General features: G+C 43.9%; 1 protein-coding gene across 2 annotated transcripts in view; it reads right to left on the bottom strand.

Annotated features, from left to right (window-relative positions):
• LOC102190481 (glutathione S-transferase Mu 1) overlaps positions 5,552–24,227 on the bottom strand; it is a 29,489-nt gene continuing 10,813 nt past the window's right edge. Inside the window, exon 8 of one of the 2 annotated variants that reach the window (XM_018045880.1) lies at positions 5,552–6,183. In XM_018045880.1, the coding sequence (XP_017901369.1) occupies positions 6,112–6,183 (72 nt within the window). In that variant the 3' untranslated portion in view covers positions 5,552–6,111. Of the gene's footprint in view, positions 6,184–10,389; positions 11,434–24,227 lie in introns of those variants that run through there. The other variant, XM_005677944.3, reaches the window with a different exon arrangement.

Raw genomic sequence — 24,227 nt, 5'->3', positions numbered from 1 at the left:
ATATAAAAGGCCTTCTGAACAATAAAGGATTGGACCAGTTTCTCGGACTAGTCTCTCGGCCTGGTTTCTTGGGAATCTGGCTCCCTCCGTGTCTCTCTCTTTCTCTCTTCTCTCTCTTTCCCTCCCTCCGCTCTTTACTTTAATTTCAGGCTGAATCTCCACCTGGGGCGCGGAGGCTCGCCAGGTCTACTTACTTGCCCTGGCTGTTAAGACCCGCGCGAAAGGGAGCCTAAGGTGAGGCACCCTTAGATAGTCAAGCGAGCGCCGGGGGCCCAACGTAGATGGTGCAAATTCCTTGTCTGGAATTTTATTGGTCTTCCGCGTAAACCAAGCTATTCAGCCCTCTTTCTCCACTTAATCTTCCTACTACACTATAGTTTCTTAATCTAATCTTATATTAATAAATAAACAAGTCTTTCCACGCCAACGCCGTGCACCCTTCGAATTCCCTGGATCCACCGGGGCTGGACCCCGGCAACTGCAAATTGGCGTTCGCCTACCCTGCACCTGAGTTCAAGGGCTAGAAGCTCTTGCCCAGACCTTGAGAGTAAGGTGAGATTTCACAGCCTAGATAACAGGTTGTTAAATGAGACTGTACCCCCTGTGAAGACTTGGTGAAGTCTCCAAGTAAAGTTGTGTGGTAGATTTGGGAAGATTTCAAGTAAAATTGGGGGGTAGTTGTAGAAGATTTCAAGTAAAATTGTGTGGTACTATGGACTCAAACTGGAGATCAGAAACAGACCCTTGGACTGCAGGGAGATCCAACCAGTCCATCCTAAAGGAAATCAGTCCTGGGTGTTCACTGGAAGGACTGATGTTGAAGCTGAAACTCCAATATTTTGGCCACCTGATGCAAAGACTTGACTCATTTGAAAAGACCCGGTGTTAGGAAAGATTGAAGGCAGGAGGAGAAGGGGACGACAGAGGATGAGATGGTTAGATGGCATCACCAACTCAATGGACATGAGTTTGGGTAAACTCTGGAAGTTGGTGGTGGACAGGGAGGCCTGGCATGCTGTGGTTCATGGGGTTGCCAAGAGTCAGACACCACTGACTGAACTGAACTGCAATCATCAAGGCCTTCCTTAAACGTAATTCCTTGTGCCATACAATAGGTCATTATTATTTATTCTATATATAGTAGTGTCTGTCAGTTAATCCCAAACTCCTAATCTATTCCCTCCCATTACCCCGACCTTTTCACTTTGGTAACCATAAATTTACTTTTTATGTTCATTTGTATCGATTTTTTAGATGTACACACAGCAGCAGCAGCAGCACATATAAGTGATATCATTTCTCTGACTTAGTAGGATAATCTCTAGGTCCATCCATGTTGCTGCAGACAGTGTTGTTTCATTCTTTTGTTATGTCTGAGTAATACTCCACCGTGTATATATATATATATATATATATATATATATATATATATGTACTACATCTTTTTCATCCATTCATCTGTCAGTGGAATTGTTTGTGTCCATGTCTTGGCTGTTGTAAATAGCGCTGCTAAGAGCGCTGAGGTGCATGTGTCTTTTCAAAGTAGAAATTTCATCTTTTCTGGGTGTGTGCCTGGGAGTAATATTGTTGGATCATATTGCAGCTCTATTTTTAGTTTTTTAAGGAACTTCCATACTGTTCTCTGGGCTTCCCTGGTGGCTCAGACAGTAAAGAATCTGTGATGCAGGAGATGGGATTTGACCCCTGTGTTGGGAAGATCCCCTGGAGAAGGGAATGGCTACCCACTCCAGTATTCTTGACTGGAGAATTGCTTGGACAGAGGAGCCTGGTGGGCTACAGTCCATGTGGTTACAGAGACTTGGAGACAACTGAACTACTAGCACTTTCACTTTCATGCTGCTCTCCATATTGGCTGCACCAATTTATATTCCCACCAATAGTGCAGGACGGTTCCCGTTGCTCTACACCCACTTCAGCATTTATTATATGTAGACTTTTAATGATGACATTCTGACTGGTGTGAGGTGATATCATTATGGTGGTAACTCAGTTTTATAAAAGTGAACAAAAGCTATGGACAGATAACTTATGGAAATAGAAATATTGATGGCCCCAAAGTTAAAAAGATGTTTATAATTCAAGAAATTGAAATTTATACCAGTAAGAGGACCATTTTTCAGATGAACAAATTTAAAGTTTATAAAGTATTGGAAAAGCTTGGGAAATTGACAAGGATTTCTTGCTGGTGGACACTTTTCCTAAGGATTCCTTTCTCCAGGGACTGAAGGGCCCGTTTTTCATTTCTTTGCCTCTTTGGTGAACAGACTTTAAAATGGCCCTCATAATCCCACCTCCTGGTACTCAGGCTCTTGTGAAATCCTCTCCCTTTGAGTGCGGGCAGGACCTATGACTTCTAATAAACTACAGCAAAAGTCATACAATGGGGAGATGTGGCTCCCCCAGGTCCCAACTGCCCCTGACTCTAGTTCTAAGATGAGCAAGAAGAGAATGCTCTCACAATGGCTGCCTTCAAGCAAAGAAGGAAAGTGGATACCCTGTCACCCCAGGGACATAGAGATCGCACAAATGTGAAGCTAGGCGACTAGTGATGGGTCTGTGCGGGTAGCATCAGTCAGAACTTTTAACTTGTGGTAGCTGAATGTGGTGAAGTTCCGCCAAAAGTAGAGAACTTCATTTGTATTCATTATTGAGCAGCTAGATAAAGACATTTCCAGTTCAGAAGGAAATAGCTTATGTGAGTCAAGAAAAATTTGTAGAGTTATTTCATGGATGGAATAGGTGATGTGTACAGAAATGGATCTGCCTTTAAAAGTAGTTTAACAGCTTATTAAAACCTGGACTTGGTACAGAAATTGCATTTTCCTTATCCCTCAGCTGCAGGACTAGGTGGTACAGTAAGCCATGTGGATCAAAGGGATTTAAGGAGTCCAGGTGGATGGTAGAGGAGGGAAGTAACATTTAGCCAGTGATTTTCCTAATATGTAAGTTTGCTCACATCACTGCTGCTTGAATATGGCTAATGGCTTCTTAGGCCTTCAGAAAAAGACAGTCTCCTCCAGTTTGCAAAACCCGTCATAGCCTGACCTCTGCTTCCTCTCCAGCTACATCTCTTGGCAGATGTCCATCCCTTTCCCTGGAGCATTGGGTTCTAGCTTTTCTGAATACCCTAGACTCCAGAGTCAGGCTACCTGTGTTGAGATCCTGGCCTTGCTACAGTAAACTCTGGCCTCCTGTGCCTTCTCTGACAAACAAACCAGCGCCCCCCGCCCACCACCACCTCCACCCCCGGCCACTGGACCTTGTCAGGAATAAGCCAGTATTTCCAAAGCATTTAGAATGGATGAATGTTACATAAACTTATGAATTATCTAAAAGCACCATGTTCTTTTATCTTCACGCTTTTACACTTGCTGTTCCCTCTGCCTGGAATGCTTTTGTTCTGGCCAGCTAAGCCTGCCTAATGCCTATTCACCATATAAGGTAAGCTGAGAAGCCCCTACCTGAGGGAGCCACAACTGATGATCCCTCTGGGAAGTATTAGTGATTGTCACCAATGATTTATCATTGTTTCCCTTTTAGAGAGGTGTTACTTCCCTCCTGAACTTACATGTAACATTCTGACTTGCTTTGGCCAATTAAACGCAGTGGAAATTACACATTTTCCAGGCAAAAAATTAAAAAGCCACTGTGCGAGTGAATGTATCTACTTCAGACTGCTGTGGAAGCCTCTATCAGTCTGGGTCTCTGACAGACCAGGAAAACCAGGGGCTGTTGACTGCAGTGGACAGGAAGGGTGAGCAAGAAATAAACATGCATTAAGCCACTGAGATTTGGTTTCTCCTGAGTGACGTTCCTCTACCTTCCACCCAGGTAATTTCCGTGCACTGACTTTAAGTCCCTGTTTATAGGATTCAACGTTTTCCTCTGTCAGCACTTACTGAACTCTAGTTGCTGGCTTAAATGTCTATCTCTGCCATTGAACCATATGTTGCCTGAGAGCAGGGACAGTGACTTAAGCAAATTTTATTTGGAGCTTGTGTAGAGCCTGACTCAGAGTAGACACAACAACGCATTGATTCCCTTCTAATGAAAATGGAAAGAAGAGTTTGCTTCAGAAAAGTGCTTAATGGTCTCAAGGAACCTTAAGAATTTCACTCTGTTCTGGTTGGGAGATAAAACGCAACACAGAATGCCCTGTTCTTGAAGTAGATGGCAGAAGTGCTTGGAGGGAGCACAGAAGATCAGGTTCAGGGAGGTTCCAGAGATCAGCCAAGAACTCTGAGGCTGGAGAGTGGGTGATGAGATTTCATGGCCTGGTCTGCTGCTTGCTCAGGCCAGATTGCAATGAAACATCACTGAGGACCAGCAGGTATGAGCTCTTTGTGTTTTGGGAGGATTTTCAATAAAAATAATTATAGGTGTGTCACACGTGAGACTTAAATCCAGAAGAAAAGATTAAATAGACGTATGTATGTTTGAATTTCAAACGAATAGGTGCTGCTGTGCAGAAGACACATAGAGGCAGAGGGCCAACCTGAGGTGTTGTCACTAGAAGGAGTGTTTACAGAGGTGGGGAGAGGTGGGGCTAGAACCAACAGGCTAATTTGCATGCCAGGTGAGATGTTTGAGGGGAAATGAGGCTAGATCTATATTTTATCTTCTGTGGTGAAATGTTTCCAATAGTACTAACAGATTTTTGTAAACCATGACTGAAACCCTATCTGCTTCTTTCCAGAATTATGTTTAAAATGGGAAGAAAAGTAGAATGTAGGAAATGCAGAGTGGCTGTTGGATCTTTTAGACAGTGCTGTGCTTTGTCGGGGGATTGTGTTGGGAAGAGTTGGGAAAAGCCAGGTCTGATTAACAGGAATAGAATAATGGGCATATTCTGGAAGACTTGTTACGGAATCCACCAGGACTGGACCTTATTCTTTGCTTCCAAGTCTTGAGTTGCTATATAGAGCAGGCTGGTCTCTGTGTGTTTGTCATCAGTCAGGTGGTAGACTAAGAAAGTGGGATAACAGCGAACCTGAAAGTGAGGTCACCAGAGGGATGGACACAAGAGCCGATCCAGGGAGTAACTTTAGTTTGCAGATTTAGATGTTTAGTGTAAAAGCTTTATTATGCAGTATCTCTTTGGAATCTCTCGCCATAGAAGGGCATGTGGTGGTTTAGTCACTAAGTCGTGTCTGACTCTTGTGGTCCGACTCTGTAGCCCACCAGGCTCCTCTGTCCATGGGATTTTCCAGGCAAGAATACTGGAGTGGATTGCCATTTCCTTCTCCAGAGGATCTTCCCGACCCAGGGATCGAACCCAGGTCTCCTGCATTGCAGGCAGATTCTTAACCAACTGAGCTATGAGGGAAGCCCATAGAAGGGCATATGTATGGTTTAAAAAACAAAACAAAAACAAACAAGTGCTCAATCATGTTCAACTCTTTGCAACCCTGTGGACTGTGGCCTGCCAGTCTCCTCTGTCTATGGGATTTTTCCAGGGAAGAATACTGGAATGGGTTGCCATTTCCTCCTCCAGGGGATCTTCCCCACCCACAGATTGAACCCACATCTTCTGCATTGGCAGATGGGTTCTTTACCACTGAGCTGCCTGGGAAGCCCCTATATGTGTGATAGATGAAGGCAAAACAGCTTATTTGCCAATGTGAGTGTAGGCTGTTTTCTATTAAATTACAGAGCTCATCTAATTTTGCCTTTTTTCTACCTCCCATTCCCTTAATATTTCGTATGGACTGAATTGGGAGTCATTGACCTTATGCTTTAGTCTGGCATTTTCAGAATATCAATATGAATGTTATCCCAAAATGCCAGACTTGGAGCTGGATGCAGTAGTTGATGACACTGGGTTGTCCCTGTTTTGATGAAAGAGGGTGGATGTATTTTTGTTTGTACAGGGATGGTTGTATTACAGTAGGCATGAGTATTCTGTTGTGGTGATGGTAGTGATGATTGAAAACGCACATGTGCAAAAGGATGTTTCTGTTAGGTGTCCGTCCTCTGCATCTTTTAAACATCCTTCTCACAGGTGTGGAATTTCTCAGACTACAGGTCCCACCTCCCCCAGGTAGAAGACTGCTAGTTGGCTCTCAATATCCATGTCCCCGTCTTCTGCTGTCACAGAATCTCCACTCCTGCTGGGCATGTTACTTTCCAGGCAGAAGATGTCATTTCCAAAATGATGAAGTTCTAGCGAATGAGATATAAATAGAAGTGTTATGTTACTTCCAGAAAGTTTTTCTGTGAGAGGGAAAGAGCAAGACCCACTCCTCTTTCTCCCTCCTGCTGTTTGCAAAGCAGATGTGACAGGGCTTTAGCAGCTGTTTTGTGTCTATGAGGTGACATAGAGAATGGAAAACACCCATTCAGGATGATGAAGCATAAAGTTAAAAAGCTGAGTCATTAAGACTACTATGAAGCCAGCATTCCTAGTGCTTAACTATTTACCTCCAGAGCTTTTTTCACATGAGAAATAAACTTCTGTCCTACTCAAGCCACTGTTTTTATCCATATGCATATAATGTTTGGCTGTGCAGAGTCTTTGTTGCTTTGAGTGGGCTTTCTCTCGTGGTGGTGAGCGGGGGCTACTCTATAGTCTCAGTGCTCAGGCTTCTTGCGGTGGCTTCTCTTGTTGCAGCCTCTGGACCCTAGAGCGCAGGCTCAGTAATTGTGGTATATGGACTCAGTTGCCCTGAAGCATGTGACATCTTCCCAGACCAGGGATCATACCCATGTCCCCTGTACTGGTAGGTGGACTCCTAATCACTGGACTGCCAGGGAAGTCTATAAGCCACTGTTATTATTTAGTTATACACAGCAGAACTTAATTCTAATGAATTCACCTGCTGTTGCAGCCTCCCTTGTGGCTGAGGTAAAGGCCTGTGACCCAGGTTCTGTTAACTGCACACGGTAGTACGGACCTCAGTTCTAAAGAAGCAGACCCTGAGCATTTATCTGGCACAGGTAGTGGTGGAGGGATCAGGATGCTGGAGGCAGCAGTGATGAGACCTTCACATCCGGTACCGCATGACACAGGTAGGAGCTCCAGCATCTGTGCCCCGCAGTGGCTATGGGGTCGTCTCCAGGACAGCCCCCCATGTGGTTAGGCACACTTCCTAGTTACCCAGCTTCCAATGCCAACTCCCTGGCCTCCCCAGAGATTTAGTGAGCTACCAATACCTTTAAAAAATTATTTTCCTGTTTCAACAAGAAACACTAAAGAATACTCCACTCCCCTTTGGTCTATCTGAAGATAAAGATCTTATCTTTAATACTTTGCTTTCTATTCTCCCTGCTTGAAACCACTGCCTTACAGGTTTCTCCTTGTCTTGGGTTTAACCTTTATCCTCTCTCTCCTGGGTGTGGGACAGACTGAAATTGGCCACCAAATTTATTTTTCTGTTGAAATATCTGTCTACCCTTGTGACTCTGATCACAAATGGAATGTGATCAGTTGTGATGTTTGCAACTTCTGCCTCACTTGTATACCGGGAAGTTGCCTCCTTAGGTTTGCTCTGTTTTCTTCCCCACACCCATGGTACATCTGCTACCAAGGAAATGAGGAAGCAACCTTGCTAACGGCAGAGCCACAGGATGAAATGAGCTTCAGTTCCCGAATAACTTCATGGAGCAGAGCTGCCTCAACAGCCTGGCCTATTCGTCATGGGACATGAAAGAATAAACTTCCATTTTCTGCAGGCTGCTAGCTTGGGATCTCTATCAGCTTCATCTTTCTCTGCTGATACAACAATGATGGAGGAATACTAGGCATGGAACTTGTATTATTAGCGGGTAATTTCAGGTCAATGCGGGAGATACCAATGCACTTGATGGTCAGGATCCAGGGGTAAGCCCGGAACTTCTTGTAGTGCAGCCCAGTCTCTTGACTTGACACAGACCACCTCCTAACTTTGCCCCTTGATTCTGCTTTAAGAGTCCTTGGGCATCTGTGATACTGCGGGTCCCAGCCTCTTAACTGGCTGAGGCCAGTGCTTCAGGGGTCCCTCTGGTTTGTGTAAACCCTTTCAGAGTGAAATCCCATTCCCTCTAGGCCTATGGGGCCCCTGCAGTTACTCTCCATTGGCCTTCAAAGCTAGACTCTCTAGGGGTTCATCTTCCCAGTGCTGGACTCCCAGGCTGGGAGCCTGTTGTGGGGCTCAACCCTCACTCATGCTCTACAAGCAGTCTCCTACCCCCGGCCGCAGCGTCATGCCACAGTTCTGGGGACCTCACAACTAGGGTGGAGCTCAATATGTCTACCCCATCACCCTTTAGAATCTTTATTAACTTTTTAATAATGTCATACATTTCTATAAGGTTAGATTGCTTTTTTAAAAAATAAAACCTGTTTAAATTCCATATTCCAATAAAATTATATTGCTAGTAAATGGCAACCCACTCCAGTACTCTTGCCTGGAAAACCCCATGGGCAGAGGAGCCTGGTAGGCTGCAGTCCATGGGGTCACGAAGAGTCGGACACGACTGAGCGACTTCCCTTTCACTTTTCACTTTCCTGCATTGGAGAAGGAAATGGCAACCCACTCCAGTGTTCTTGCCTGGAGAATCCCAGGGATGGAGGAGCCTGGTGGGCTGCCGTCTATGGGGTCTCACAGAGTCGGGCACAACTGAAGCAACTTAGCAGTAGCAGCAGCAGTGAACAAAAACAGTTCCCCTATAGGAGAACTGGGCTTTCCAGGTGGTGCTAGTGGTAAAGAACCTGCCTGCCAATGCAGGAGATGCAGGTTTGATCCCTGGGTTGGGAAGATCCCTTGGAGGAGGAAATGGCAACCCACCCCAGTATTCTTGCCTAGAGAATCCCATGGACAGAGGAGCCTGGTGGGCTACAGTTCAGTTCAGTTCAGTCGCTCAGTCATGCCCGACTCTGCGACCCCATGAATTGCAGCACGCCAGGCCTCCCTGTCCATCACCATCTCCCAGAGTTCACTCAGACTCACGTCCATTGAGTCCGTGATGCCATCCAGCCATCTCATCCTCGGTCGTCCCCTTTTGCTCCTGCCCCCAATCCCTCCCAGCATCAGAGTCTTTTCCAATGAGTCAACTCTTCGCATGAGGTGGCCAAAGTCCTGGAGCTTCAGCTTCAGCTTCAGCATCATTCCTTCAAAAGAAATCCCAGGGTTGATCTCCTTCAGAATGGACTGGTTGGATCTCCTTGCAGTCCAAGAGTATTCTCCAACACCACAGTTCAAAAGCATCAATTCTTCGGCGCTCAGCCTTCTTCACAGTCCAACTCTCACATCCATACATGACCACAGGAAAAACCATAGCCTTGACTAGACGGACCTTAGTCGGCAAAGTAATGTCTCTGCTTTTGAATATACTATCTAGGTTGGTCATAACTTTTCTTCCAAGGAGTAAGCGTCTTTTAATTTCATGGCTGCAATCACCATCTGCAGTGATTTTGGAGCCCCCAAAAATAAAGTCTGACACTGTTTCCACTGTTTCCCCATCTATTTCCCATGAAGTGATGGGACCGGATGCCATGATCTTCATGGGGTCACAAAGAATCAGACACGACTGAAGTTACTTAGCCCACGCATGGAAGAACCTATGCAATATAATGATTCTCAGGTTAGTGGGTCACCCCTACGGGAGGTATGGGATTTCATGATAGCAGAAGTCCTCCCTGCCTACCTGTCTTATTGTGGTTTCTTCTTTATGTCTTTTAGTTATAGAAGATCTTTTCTGGTAGGTCCCAGTATTTTTTGATCGACGCATCTTCTGCAGATAGTTGTGACTTTTGATGTGCTCATGAGAGAAGGTGAGCTCAGAGTCTTAATACTACACCATCTTGGCTGCTCTCTTTTACTGGGCTTTTTTTTTTCTATTATACCAGTTTTCTCTTTAATCATATAATTCTGAAAGACTTTACAATTATTCTTACTGTTCTTCGTTTATTTAAACTGCAATAAATGACCAACTGGAGAACTGCTCAACAGGAAACTTCTCTAAAGATACTCCTTGTTCTGAGCTAAGACTTGAGGTTATGCCTCAGGTATTGAGGCAGTACTTTTGCAGTTTGCAGGTGCAGGCACCCTGATATAAAATGGCACTCCACCTTTTGACCGCACAGAGTGGCTATACTAGACCTGCCCATTTCAGGTCAAGTTATACAAGGGCCAGTTACAGCCTACTAAATGCTTAAGTTAATGAGACCTAATGGCTTTCCCCCAGACCTGTAGATTTTAAATCTTCTGCAATTTATTCTTTACCTCAAGTGGCTGAGATAACTATATCCAGACCTCTAAATCCATATAATGCCTGTACACTTTGCAGGGCTTAAACTAGAGATAATTCTTTCAAATTTCCAACTTTCTTTAAATATTTAATGTGCCAGGCAGCAAAATAGATATTAGAGACATAAAGTCAAATAAGACATGGATTCTTTCCCCAGTGACTTTATGGTCAAGCTGGAGAGGAAAACAAGTAAAACACAATTGTAATACAGTAGGGGCAGACTTTACTGAGATACGTTTTAAGAAGGCACATGAAGGGTATCTAGAGCAGGGTAAGCTTTCAGGAAAGGGTGACAGAAGCGAATCCACCAGGATTCCGCACCATCAGCAAACTGCTCAGACCCCTTCCCCAGCACCCGAGAGTCCCCTGAACCATGACACAGAGTACTGCAAGCTGACAGGAGGCAGCCCATGAATGCTGAGTCAAAGAGGAAACCAGGCACAGAAGGGCCCTCCTTCTGTAGAGACTTGATGCTAAGGAACGGAGGTGCATGAAGTGGAGATAGAAATGAACAAGCAAGCCCCACCCCCTCTGCACACACATGCATGCCCATCCATGTGGCCCTGCAGTGGACAGCAGAAGAGAAAATGGACACCCCTGTACACCCAACACAGTCATTCGTGACTCCAGGAAGCCAGGAGGGAATAAGACAAGACACAACAGCTGTGAATAAGGCTTTCCTGGGAATCAGACAGGCGGGGCGGGAACCACACTGGGAAGCATGGTCTGCACACCAGGCCAGGTCTGGTGTTCAGGGCAGTGCTGGGAGCTCAGAGCAGAGCGCTATGGGCCAGGGGTCTGGATGGGTTCCTCCAGCAGAAGCAACCATGGAAGGGAAGGACAGCCTGGGTGGCTTCAGTGCAGGAGGGATAATGTGGGGTGGGGGTCGGTGGGGGGGGGAATTTGCTCAAAAATTATGGGAAACTGAATCTTTAAAGTAGGGATGGAAAGGAGTGTGGGAGAGAGATAAGGGGGCCAAGAGAGCATCTAGAGTGAACAGAAAGAGAAAGAAAAAGACAGAAGGTTCTGTGTGCGGGAAGGTGCATCTGGTCTCCAGGGCACTGGCTCCTCACGTCCATCTCCTAGTTGGAGGCACTACTTGTTGCCCCACACGGCAAGCTTTAGAAACATAGGGTTTGGGTGGAAGCGGCTAGACTTCATGTAGGCAGAGATCCTCTTCAGGCCCTGAGGGTGGGAAAAAGAAGGTCAGGCCTCAGGTCTGCTGCCCCAGTAGTGTTCATGGAGTTCTCCCTAGGTTTGGAACCTAGATATAGCCCTTCCATGTGGGGTCAAATATTGGGGGAAAATAAAGTCCTCCTGGTGTCCCCAGCTCCGCAAAGTTAAGTTTTCCAATTTCCTGTAATTCAAGTGGTGTCTTGATAAGACATCACAAATGGAGACTCCACCCACTGCTGGGTGTTAGAGATGATGATACAGGTTTAGAATTGCTATGCCACTATCCTGCAAGATGAGATCTACTGTCACCATTTATCAGAAGGGAAACTAGCCACACAGAAGTTAAGGACCTCTGTCATGATCACACATTTCATAAATAATATGGCTAGAATGCAGCCTGCTCCCTCTTGCCCCCTTTCTCTCCCCCTATTCAGCTGCACCCCCTTCCTCACAGTTGAAAACAAAAAGAACCAGGAAGCTCACCCATCATCCAGTTAAACAAAGAGTTAAGTCACTACTCAAGGAAGTCACCCACCAACAGTGTGCCAGGAAGGCAATTCAGGATGGGGGAAAGAAAAAAAAAGATGAAATATTCTGTGTTTTGGACACATGGTTCCTAGACTGTTGAGATGCATCTAAGGAAGAACTCTAATCACCCAAGATTTGCACATACATACACACCCAAGATCTTTTCATATATAGAAAAGCACTAAAATCACTAACTAGAGATCCCTGGTTTTTGGTGATTAGCAGTAATCTTTTACCAAGATATATAGTTGATTACTCCTATTTCCCAGACCTCCTCCCCTGCCTCTTGAAAGCGGTTCCCCCAGAGCTATCTGAGAGGCTTTGTTCTAAGGATATAGTACTCAGTAAGGTCCCCAAATAAAAGGGAAACTCACTGCTTTGCATTATGTGGGTTTTACTTTCCAGTGGACAGTTTTGCTGACTGCCGGGGTCCAGCCCCCACAGGATCCAGGGGAATCCAAAGGAGAAACAGTGTTGGCAAAGAGATTTAGAGAGAGAGGAGGAAAGAATGTTGCAGATAAGAAAACAGAGGAGAGAAAGAAAGAAAGAAAAACATGGGGGAACCAGGCTTTTGTGGAACTGATCCTGGTCTGTCACTTTATTTTTCAGGGAAGCTTTTATACCTTGATTTGTACATAAAGGGAAATGAAAGATGCAAAGTCATGCAGAGTCAGCCCAAACATTACATCTGTTTTGTCTTTATCAAAACCAGGATTTTTTCTGCATACCTTTCCCATAAACAATGTTGTATACATTATCTTCTGGCCTTGGAGGCCTGTGAACATTTTATGACCCTCTTTTGATAAAGGCTGCTTAACCAGAAAACTTATTTTCCCTTGAAGTGTTTTTTATTTATATTTATAATCTATGTCAGCCTCAGAAAATGCTAAACAGAGTTACATTTCTCATGGAGCAAAGGTGCAGTGAGTTACAAGAAAGAACCAATTAGCTCAAAGGTCTGATGTGGTTAATTTCAAGGCTACACTTGTTTTTCTTACATTCCAACTGTATTAACTAGTGCACTCCCAGGTGCACAGTGGATAAGAGATATGGGAACTTAGCAACAAGCATTGGCCCAATAGTGAAATCCTACACCAGTACTACTCGAATAACTTTTAACTCTTTGAAAGGCTCTATGTTTTAGGCTTCCCATGCCTCTCACAGTTGAGAGGCTGTGAACAATCATATGCGTAGCTGCAAGAGTCTGGATAAACCTGCCAAGCAAGCTAGAATGCTAACACAGGGGGTTTGATTTGAAATATTCCTCCCATGTCCAGGAGACTTACTAGTTAGAGCCCTAAGTTGATTTTCTGCAGAGAAAGGTGGTCGGGGATAGCCCCCTGTTAATGTCAGAAGAGTTGGTGAAAGTTATGAAATAATAAAACAGACAGATTTTGGTTTTGGGGTAGATGCTCAAGAAGGAGGGCCCCTCGAGGCCTGATCTCACCTTTGCCCATCAGGCCTCTTCCTCATGACCTTCGCCATGGGCAGGATCTCCCGTGCTGGCTCCGAGCAGCTAACCACAGAGGGGCCCAGAGGAGACTCCATCCCCTCAACAAAACTTTACAAGGATCTGGAGCCTTGCTAGCTACCAGCAGGGCCCCTTGTGCCGGTCCACGTCTCTACATGTGCGTACAAATTTGGGTGAATCTCTCATGATCTGATTTATTATCTTGGTTGATGATCCTGAATTTTATTCAGTGGTAGATGAAAAGGTACCTCACTTTTCAGTTCAGGGATACTGAGAAAGTACCCAGTGGAGAGACCCTGGGAAGTTTCAGGCTGGGTGAATAGGTCAGGGGCTGATTGGTGTCTTTCCTTGAACTGACAGCTTTAACACCATTGTCTGGAATATAGTGTACTGTCCCCCGTAAATTATGATAGATTCTCCCACCTCCGAGAAGGTGACTGAGTGCCAAGCTTTCTTCCTGGCCTTGGAAGTGGTCAAACAAGAGATGGCAAGAGTGAATGTCGACATTCTAGGAATCAGCAAACTAAAATGGACTGGAATGGGTGAATTTAACTCAGATGACCATTATATCTACTACTGCAGGCAGGAATCCCTCAGAAGAAATGGAGTAGCCATCATGGTCAACAATGAGTCCAAAATGCAGTACTTGGATGCAGTCTCAAAAACAACAGAATGATCTCTGTTCATTTCCAAGGCAAACCATTCAATATCACCTTAATCCAAGTCTATGCCCCAACCAGTAACGCTGAAGAAGCTGAAGTTGAACAGTTCTATGAAGACCTACAAGACCTTGTAGAACTAACACCCCAAAAAGATGTCCTTCTCACTATAGGGGACTGGAATGCAAAAGTAGGAAGTCAAGAAACACCTGGAGTAACAGGCAAATTTGGCCTTGGAATGAGGAATGAAGCAGGGCAAAGACTAATAGAGTTTTGCCAGGAAAATGCACTGGTCATAGCAAACACCCTCTTCCAACAACGCAAGAGAAGACTCTACACATGGACATCACCAGATGGTCAACACCGAAATCAGATTGATTATATTCTTTGCAGCCAAAGATGGAGAAGCTCTATACAGTCAACAAAAACAAGACCAGGAGCTGACTGTGGCTTAGATCATGAACTCCTTATTACCAAATTCAGACTCAAATTGAAAAAAGTAGGGAAAACCGCTAGACCATTCGGGTATGACTTAAATCAAATCACTTAGGATTATACAGTGGAAATAGATTTAAGGGCCTAGATCTGATAGATAGAGTGCCTGATGAACTATGGAATGAGGTTTGTGACATTGTACAGGAGAAAGGGATCAAGACCATCCCCATGGAAAAGAAATGCAAAAAAGCAAAATGGCTGTCTGGGGAGGCCTTACAAATAGCTGTGAAAAGAAGAGGCGAAAAGCAAAGGAGAAAAGGAAAGATATAAGCATCTGAATGCAGAGTTCCAAAGAATAGCAAGAAGAGATAAGAAAGCCTTCTTGAGTGATCAATGCAAAGAAATAGAGGAAAACAACAGAATGGGAAAGACTAGAGATCTTGTCAAGAAAATTAGAGATACCAAGGGAACATTTCATGCAAAGATGGGCTCCATAAAGGACAGAAATGGTATGGACCTAACAGAAGCAGAAGATATTAAGAAGAGGTGGCAAGAATACACAGAAGAACTGTACAAAAAAAGATCTTCACGACCCAGATAATCACGATGGTGTGATCACTAATCTAGAGCCAGACATTCTGGAATGTGAAGTCAAGTGGGCCTTAGAAAGCATCACTATAAACAAAGCTAGTGAAGGTGATGGAATTCCAGTTGAGCTATTTCAAATCCTGAAAGATGATGCTGTGAAAGTGCTGAACTCAATATGCCAGCAAATTTGGAAAAACTCAGCAGGGGCCACAAGACTGGAAAAGGTCAGTTTTCATTCCAATCCCAAAGATAGGCAATGCCAAAGAATGCTCAAACTACCCCACTATTGCACTCATCTCACATACTAGTAAAGTAATGCTCAAAATTCTCCAAGCCAGGCTTCAGCAATACATGAACCGTGAACTTCCTGATGTTCAAGCTGGTTTTAGAAAAGGCAGAGGAACCAGAGATCAAATTGTCAACATCCACTGGATCATGGAAAAAGCAAGAGAGTTCCAGAAAAACATCTATTTCTGCTTTATTGACTATGCCAAAGCCTTTGACTGTGTGGATCACAATAAACTGTGGAAAATTCTGAGAGAGATGGGAATACCAGACCACCTGACCTGTCTCTTGAGAAACCTATATGCAGGTCAGGAAGCAACAGTTAGAACTGGACATGGAACAACAGACTGGTTCCAAATAGGAAAAGGAGTACGTCAAGGCTGTATATTGTCACCCTGCTTATTTAACTTCTATGCAGAATACATCATGAGAAATGCCAGATTGGAAGAAACACAAGCTGGAATCAAGATTGCCAGGAGAAATATCAATAACCTCAGATATGCAGATGACACCACCCTTATGGCAGAAAGTGATGAGGAACTAAAAAGCCTCTTGATGAAAGTGAAAGAGGAGAGTGAAAAAGTTGGCTTAAAGCTCAACATTCAGAAAACGAAGATCATGGCATCCGGTCCCATCACTTCATGGGAAATCGATGGGAAAACAGTGGAAACAGTGTCAGACTTTATTTTGGGGGGCTCCAAAATCACTGAAGATGGTGATTGCAGCCATGAAATTAAAAGACGCTTATTCCTTGGAAGAAAAGTTATGACCAACCTAGTTAGTATATTCAAAAGGAGAGACATTACTTTGCCGACTAAGGTCCGTCTAGTCAAGGCTATGGTTTTTCCCGTGGTCGTGTATGGACGTGAGAGTTGGACTGTGAAGAAGGCTGAGTGCCGAAGAATTGATGATTTTGAACTGTAGTGTTGGAGAAGACTCTTGAGAGTCCCTTGGACTGCAAGGAGATCCAACCAGTCCATTCTGATGGAGATCAGGCCTGGGATTTCTTTGGAAGGAATGATGCTAAAGCTGAAACTCCAGTACTTTGGCCACCTCATGCAAAGAGTTGACTCATTGGAAAAGACTCTGATGCTGGGAGGAGTTGAGGGCAGGAGCAAAAGGGGACAACTGAGGATGAGATGGCTGAATGGCATCACTGACTCAATGGACGTGAATCTGAGTGAAATCCGGGAGTTGGTGATGGACAGGGAGGCCTGGCGTGCTGCAATTCATGGGGTTGCAAAGAGTCAGACTCGACTGAGCGACTGAACTGAACCATATGAGAGCTCTTTGCTCCATAGATAAGGAACAGAGCTCCTCCTGGCCAGGTATGGCTTTCTCAGGCAATTGAGAAGCTTGCAGCAGAGGTGGAGACCAGTCCTCATACCACACAGCAGTCTTGTAGGGAAACCCACTCTTTAAAGAAACTTGCCTGTTTAGGGAACACACACAAAAAGTTTGGCGATCCTGGGTTCCCAGTGCTCACCTTGGTTTTAGACTGTCAAAGAGAAAACCTGAGACGCGTAAAAAGTCTGAAATGACTACAGGGTGACAACTAGGAGAGTTAAGCTCATAAATAGCAGAAGGGCCCCCCACATACAGTTACCAGTAGCAATTTATCCTAACAGACTCTGAAATGGAAAAGTTTTCTAGACAAAAGAAAGAGGATTGGTTAGCAATGACAGATTGCTAACATCAGGTTGCTAACATCACAGTCAGTTTTAGGTACATTACATATGGAGCTTATACTTGCAAATACTTAATTGGGATAAAGGGCTTCCCTGGTAGCTGAGACAGTGAAAAGTCTGCTTGCAATGCAGGAGACCTGGGTTCAATATCTGGTTTGGAAAGATCCCCTGGAGAAGGACATGGCAACCCACTCCAGTATTCTTGCCTGGAGAATTCCATCGACAAAGCAGCCTGGAGGGCTACCATCCATTGGGTCACAAAGAGTCAGACATGACTGAGCTATTAACACTTTCACTTTACTTAATTTGGGACATTATACCAAAGGAAATCTCAACCTAAAAATCACCAAAATAGGGTTCTTTTGCCCTTTCAAGATTGAGGGTTTTTTGTTTTTTCCATGAACACCAGCTAGAGAAAGCAGACTATAAGATCTGCTGAATGGAAGACCTCTTTTGATTGGTATTTAGAAGCTTTTAAGAGAGGAAATGAGAAAGTAACTTCTTACGGAAAACTGACAAAAGATTGCTTGAAATTATATCCGAATTTTTAAAAGGCTCCTGAATTTGCTTGGCCCTGCTCTCCACTGCTCCTCCCTGCTCCTCTAAGCATCTCCTTCAATGCTCTCCTACATGGTGTTCAACTCTCTCTGAACTTCCTTTTTGTAACACCAAAATTGATTCCTGTGAAAGCAACAATAATTCAGAAGGCTTGGTAAAGTTGTAATTATTTTGGCCAAAAAAGTTTTAAACACCCTTCCCCCCCCCCTTTTTTTTTTTCAAAATTCTGACAATAAGAAAACCAAAGCCCTTCTAGGAGGAACTTGAATCATTTCCCTGTGTCTTTGAGATACAAATGTTCTACAATAATCTTAGGCACCTTCTACTTTGTTTCCAGAGCTTGGTCAACCATCAGATAAGTACACATATAATGCATATTTGGCAACCAGTCAAGTAGAATGGGATTCTGAGCAGTCTCTTTGTCCAGCTAGGCCCGGTTTAGGGAAATGTGTTGTATGGTGTTCCAGTCTGTAAAGGGCCTTTACTGTCTCAACCTACTTTGTATCTGCCTATACAACAAGACCTTTATTTTCTTAGCTTATATTAGGGAGTAAACTTTCTGGGTCTTGTGAAGGCTGTATAATTGCTCCCTTTTGTGAGAATGCCTCCTGCATCTTAGTGGTATAAGTTACTATTGGGATATCCTAAAAGACGCTTATTCCTTGGAAGAAAAGTTATGACCAAACTAGACAGCATATTAAAAAGCAGAGACATTACTTTGCCAACAAAGGTCCATCTAGTGAAGGCTATGGTTTTCTCAATAGTCATGTATGGATGTGAGACTTGGACTATAAAGAAAGCTGAGTGCCAAAGAATTGATGCTTTTGAACTATGGTGTTTAAAAGGAGGAGAGAACTCTTGAGAGTCCCTTGGACTGCAAGGAGATCCAACCAGTCCATCTGAGAGGAAATCAGTCCTGAATATTCATTGGAAGGACTGATATTGAAGCTGAAAGTCCAATACTTTGGCCACCTGATGCGAAGAACTGACTCATTTGAAAAGACCCTGATGCTGGGAAAGATTGAAGGCGGGAGAAGAAGGGGACAACAGAGGATGAGATGGTTGGATGGTATCACCGACTCAATGACATGAGTTTGAGTAAACCCTTGGAGTTGGTGATGGAAAGGGAGGCCTGGTGTGCTGTAGATCATGGGGTCAAAAAGAGTCAGACACGACTGAGCAACTGAACTGAACTGATCCTAAAAACTGAGACTTTAAATTGAAAAAAATTCTAAGTCATTAAACTTTTAGAGAGCTTATATTGTAAACAGCTGTTTTACAGGTAATACCTATGGAAGTGAGTGGAAGTCACTCAGTCGTAGCCAATTCTTTGTGACCCCATAGACTATACAGTCCATGGAATTCTCCAGAATATGGAGTGGGTAGCCTCTCCATTCTCCAGGGGATTTCCCAACCCAGGGATTGAACCCAGGTTTCCCACATCACAGGTGGATTCTTTACCAGCTGAGCTATAAGGGAAGTCTAATACCTATGGACAGACCAAGTTAAAAGGTGGATACAAAGAAATGTAACAGCTAACCTTAAGGACTCCCTTAGTTTAAAATAAACAAACAGGGTTGGTGGTCTCAGCTTCCTCCCAATGGGTCTTACAGATGCTAATAAAAACAATATGATAACTAATGGTAATTAGGTTAATTAACAAGAAAATAAATAAAAGCTGAGGGTAATTCATTTCTTCCTAACAATATGGAAATTTTAAAGGGACTGGTCTCAGCAGCATGAAAATCTTTAGATGATCATTGAGAAGTGGGATGGATAAAACAGACTTTGATGGGATTCAAACCAAGGTTTTGATACAACACTACCTAATGTTCTATGGGCCAAAGGAACCCTGCATTGGTCACCTCAACATTAAAGGACCTCAGACAAGGCCACTCTATTTATCCCAGTTAAGAAAAATTTTTGTCTGTAAGAGAAAAAAATTACACTGATTCAAATTACCAGACAAACAATTGCTTGGGCAAGAGGCCAATTAAAGTCCCTTGGTTCAACACTTCACTGGGTATCCCAAAGCCTTTTATACAGAAATGAGTAAAATGGCTGGGGGATAAAAAGGAAAGTTTCTGGGACTCCTTGTAAGACCAAGACTTGTTAATAGGGCCCTAAGGAGGTCTATGGTTAAAAGTCTAAGTAAGAGTTGGAAGGACTGGGATGAAGATTTATAAAAACTTAATGTGGTTGAATGGCTTCCCTGGTGGCTCAGAGGTTAAAGTGTCTGCCTGCAACGCGGGAGACCTGGGTTCAGTCCCTGGGTCGGGAAGATCTCCTGGAGAAGGGAATGGCAACCCACTCCAGTATTCTTGCCTGGAGAATCCCAGGGACGGAGGAGCCTGGTGGGCTACAGTCCATGGGGTTGCAAAGAGTCGGACACGACTGAGCGACTTCACTTTCACTTTCAATGTGTTTGAATGGACTTTACATAAGATGGTTATATCTATTTCATCCAATTATATTGTAGGAATGTACAATATATTTCACTGAGGAATGCTTCCCATGCTTGGACAGGGCATATAAATCTACCCCTCAGACAATGTTAGTTAAACATCACAAGGAAACCTACAGGATTACATGAACCCACAGAGTATGAGGGCTTCACTGCCAGCTCAGATGCTAAAGAATCCACCTGTAACGTAGGAGACTTGGATTTGATCCCTGGATTGGGAAAATCCCCTGGAGAAGGGAGAAGGGAATGGCTACTCATTCCAGTATTCTTGTGCCTCTCTCATGGCTCAGACAGTAAAGAATCCGCCTGCAATGCAGGAGATCCATGTTCAATCCTTGGGCCAGGAAGATCCCCAGAGAAGGGTATGGCAACCTAGTGCAGTATTCTTGCCTAGAGAATTCCATGGAAAGAGGAGCCTGGCGAGCTACAGTCCACAGGGTCAAAAAGAGTTGAACACGACTGAGCAACTAACATTTCACTTCACTTTCACTTCACTTCTTCACAGAGTATGAGGTAAAAACTGAGGCTAATATTTAATTAAATGATAGCATGGGGTTTCTGCTTGTTTATTTTGCTTCCAGGGCTACAGCGTGTCTTGACATGTTTCTCCTTTAGGTTTATCCTGCCTGAGACGCTCTACATTTTCTGGACTTGTAAGACTGTTTCCTTCCCCATGTTAGAGAATTTTCAGCTATTATCTCATCAGATATTTTCCCCCAGTCCTTTCTCTCTCTTCTCCTCTGGGAAGCATATAATGCGAACATTGGTATGTTTGATATTGTCTCAGAGATCACATAGACTGTCCTCAACGTCTTTTCACTCTGTTTTCTTTATTATGTTCCACAAACTCATTTATCCATTCTTTCTGCCTCATTTATTCTACTATTGATTCCTTCTAGCGTATTTTTTCATTTCAGTTATCATATTGTTCATCTTTGTCTGTTCTTTAGATAGTCTACTCTTTAGCAAACATTTCTTTTACAATACCTTCTTGGTTTGTGTCGCTGTTCTTTTCCAAGATCTTGGACCATATTTGCTGTCATTACTCTGAATTCTTTTCTGAGTAGACTGCCTACCTCCACTTCACTTAGTTGTTCTTCTGGGGTTTTATCTTGTTCCTTTGTCTGGGGCATACTCCCCTGCCATCTTATTTTGCCTAACTTTCTGTGACTGCAATTTCCATTCCACGAGCTGCAGGCCTGTAGTTATTCTTGTTTCTGCTGTCTGCTCCCTGGTGGATGAGGCCGGTCAAAGAGGCTTGTGTAAGCTTTCTGGTGGGGGGGACTGGTTCCTGCCCAGTGGTGGGTGGAGCTGGGTCTTATCCCTCTGGTGGGCAGGGCCTTGTCAAGGGGTGTTTGTTGGTTTAATTAATACAGACATGTCAACTTTACTACACCTAGGTTTGGTGGTGGTGGTTTAGTCACTAAGTCATGTCTGACTCTTGCAACCCCGTGGACTGTAGCCCACCAGGCTCCTCTGTCCATGGGATTTTCCAGGCAAGAATACTGGAGTGGATTGCCATTTCCTTCTCCAGGAGATCTTCCCAACCCAGGAATCAAACCCAGGTCTCCTGCAATGCAGGCAGATTCTTTATCGACTGAGCTATGAGGGAAGCCTGCACCTAGGTTTACTAAAAGCCAAATAAGGTCATATAATCTCTCTTAAAATTTTCATCAGCAAGAAAAATAGCTTGTGAGGATGGCTTACTTGGTCTGATTTCTCATGAAACTTTCATGGGTAATCTAAATAACAAGTGAAGTAAAAAGATGATAAGTGGGGTAAGACCTTTAAAGTGAACTCTTTAAGAACACTTATGATTTATGGTATATCTGCTTAAAAATAGTTTCTCCAGATCTTTGATAACTTGAAACTTTGAAGCTTTACTACATTAAGTTAAATGATGGAAATTTATTAAAAAGCTAGGTCATTCTCAAGCAAATAAAATACAGAAACATTACAGAGGCTTCCTCATGGAGGGCACAAACAAATCCTTGTGCACACCAGGAGTCAGGAGAAAGGAGCAGAGACTCCCCGCAAGAGACTGAGTCAGACTTGCCCTGAGGGTCCAGGAGTTGCCAGTGGAGGCCTGGGTGGACAGTTTGGCCTCAGGCCAAACACCAGGGAGGGAACACAGCCCCGCCCATCAACAGAAAATGGGATTAAAGATTTACTGAGCATGGCCCCCGCCCACCAGAACAAGGCCCAGTTTGCCCAACAGTCAGTCTCTCCCATCAGGAAGACTTCCTAAGCCTCTTATCCCTGTTCATCAGAGGGCGGACAGAATGAAAACCGCAATCACAGAAAAATAACCAAATGGATCACACTGACCACAGCCTTGTCTAATTCTGAGATAACAGAATTCAAGGACTCTAGATAGAAGCCCTGACTTTGTCTTGTGGCTTCAGGGCCTGAAGGTTTAAGCCCAAGGGCATCCCACACTGTGCAGTGGAGCAGAGACCTACCCATACTCTCTGAGCTGGTATGAAAAGGCAAAACAGTATGACACTGAAAGATGAACTCCCCGGGTCAGTAGGTGCCCTATATGCTCCTGGAGAAGAGTGGAGAAATAACTCCAGAAAGAATGAAGAGATGGAGCCAAAACGAAAACAACATCCTGTTGTGGATGTGACTGGTAATGGAAGTAAAGGCTGATGCTATAAAGAACAATATTGCATACAAACCTAGGATGTTAGGTCCATGAATCAAGGTAAATTGGAAGTGGTTAAACAGGAGATGGCAAAAGTGAACATCAACATTTTAGGAATCAATGAACTAAAATGGACTAGAATGGGTGAATTTAATTCAGATGACCATTATATCTACTACCATGAGCAAGAATCCCTTGGAAGAAATGGAGTAGCCCTCATAGCCAACAAAAAAGTCTGAAATGCAGTACTTGGGTGCAGTCTAAAAAATGACAGAATGATCTCTGTTCATTTCCAAGGCAAAGATTTCAGTAACACAGTAATCCAAGTCTATGCCCCAACTGCTAATGCCAAAGAAGCTGAATGGTTCTATGATGACCTACAAGACCTTCTAGAACTAATACCAAAAAAAGATGTCCTTTTTATCATAGGGGACAGAACGCAAAAGTAGGAAGTCAAGAGATACCTGGAGTAACAAGCAAGTTTGGTTTTGGAGAACAAAATGAAGCAGGGCAAATGCTAACAGTGTTTTGCCAAGAGACCACACTGGTCATAGCAAACACCCTCTTTCAACTCTACACATGGACATCACCATGTGGTCTATACCGAAATCAGATTGATTTTATCCTTTGCAGCCAAAGATGAAGAAGCTCTATACAGTCAGCAAAAACAAGACTGGAAGCTGACTGTGGCTCAGATCATGAACTCGTTATTGCAAAATTAAGACTTAGATTGAAGAAAGTAGCAGAAACCACTAGACCATTCAGGTATCCACACAAAGGCTTTGGTGTAGTCAATAAAGCAGAAATAGATGTTTTTCTGGAACTCTCTTGCTTTTTCTATGATCCAGTGGATGTTGGCAATTTGATCTCTGGTTCCTCTGCCTTTTCTAAATCTAGCTTCAACATCTGGAAGTTCTCAGTTCATGTACTGTGAAGCCTTGTTTGGAGAATTTTGAGCATTACTGTGCTAGTGTGTGTGTGTGTGTGTGTGTGTGTGTGTGTGTGTGTGTGTGTGTGTGTGTTAGTTGCTCAGTCATGTCTGACTCTTTGCAATCCCATGGACTGTGGCCCATGAGGGTCCTCAGTCCATGGAATCCTCCAGGCAAGAATACTGGAGTGGGTTACCATTCCTTTCTCCAGGGATGAGATGAGTGCAATTGTGTGGTAGTTTGAACATCTCTGGCATTGCCTTTCTCTGGAATTAGAATGAAAACTGACCTTTTCCAGTCCTGTGGCCACTGCTGAGTTTTCCAAATTTGCTGACATATTGAGTGCAACACTTTTACAGCATCATCTTTTAGGACTTGAAATAGCTCAGCTGGAATTCCATCACCTCCACTAGCTTTGTTTGTAGTGATGCTTCCTAGAGCACACTTGACTTCGGACTCCAGGATGTCTGGCTCTAGGTGAGTGATCTTCATGCTCTCTAACATCAGGAACAAGACAAGGATGCCCACTCTCACTACTTTTATTCAATATA

This window comes from Capra hircus, chromosome 3 (assembly GCF_001704415.2).
Source record: "Capra hircus breed San Clemente chromosome 3, ASM170441v1, whole genome shotgun sequence".
Taxonomy (NCBI): domain Eukaryota; kingdom Metazoa; phylum Chordata; class Mammalia; order Artiodactyla; family Bovidae; genus Capra; species Capra hircus.
This window is presented reverse-complemented; position numbering and strand designations above follow the sequence as displayed.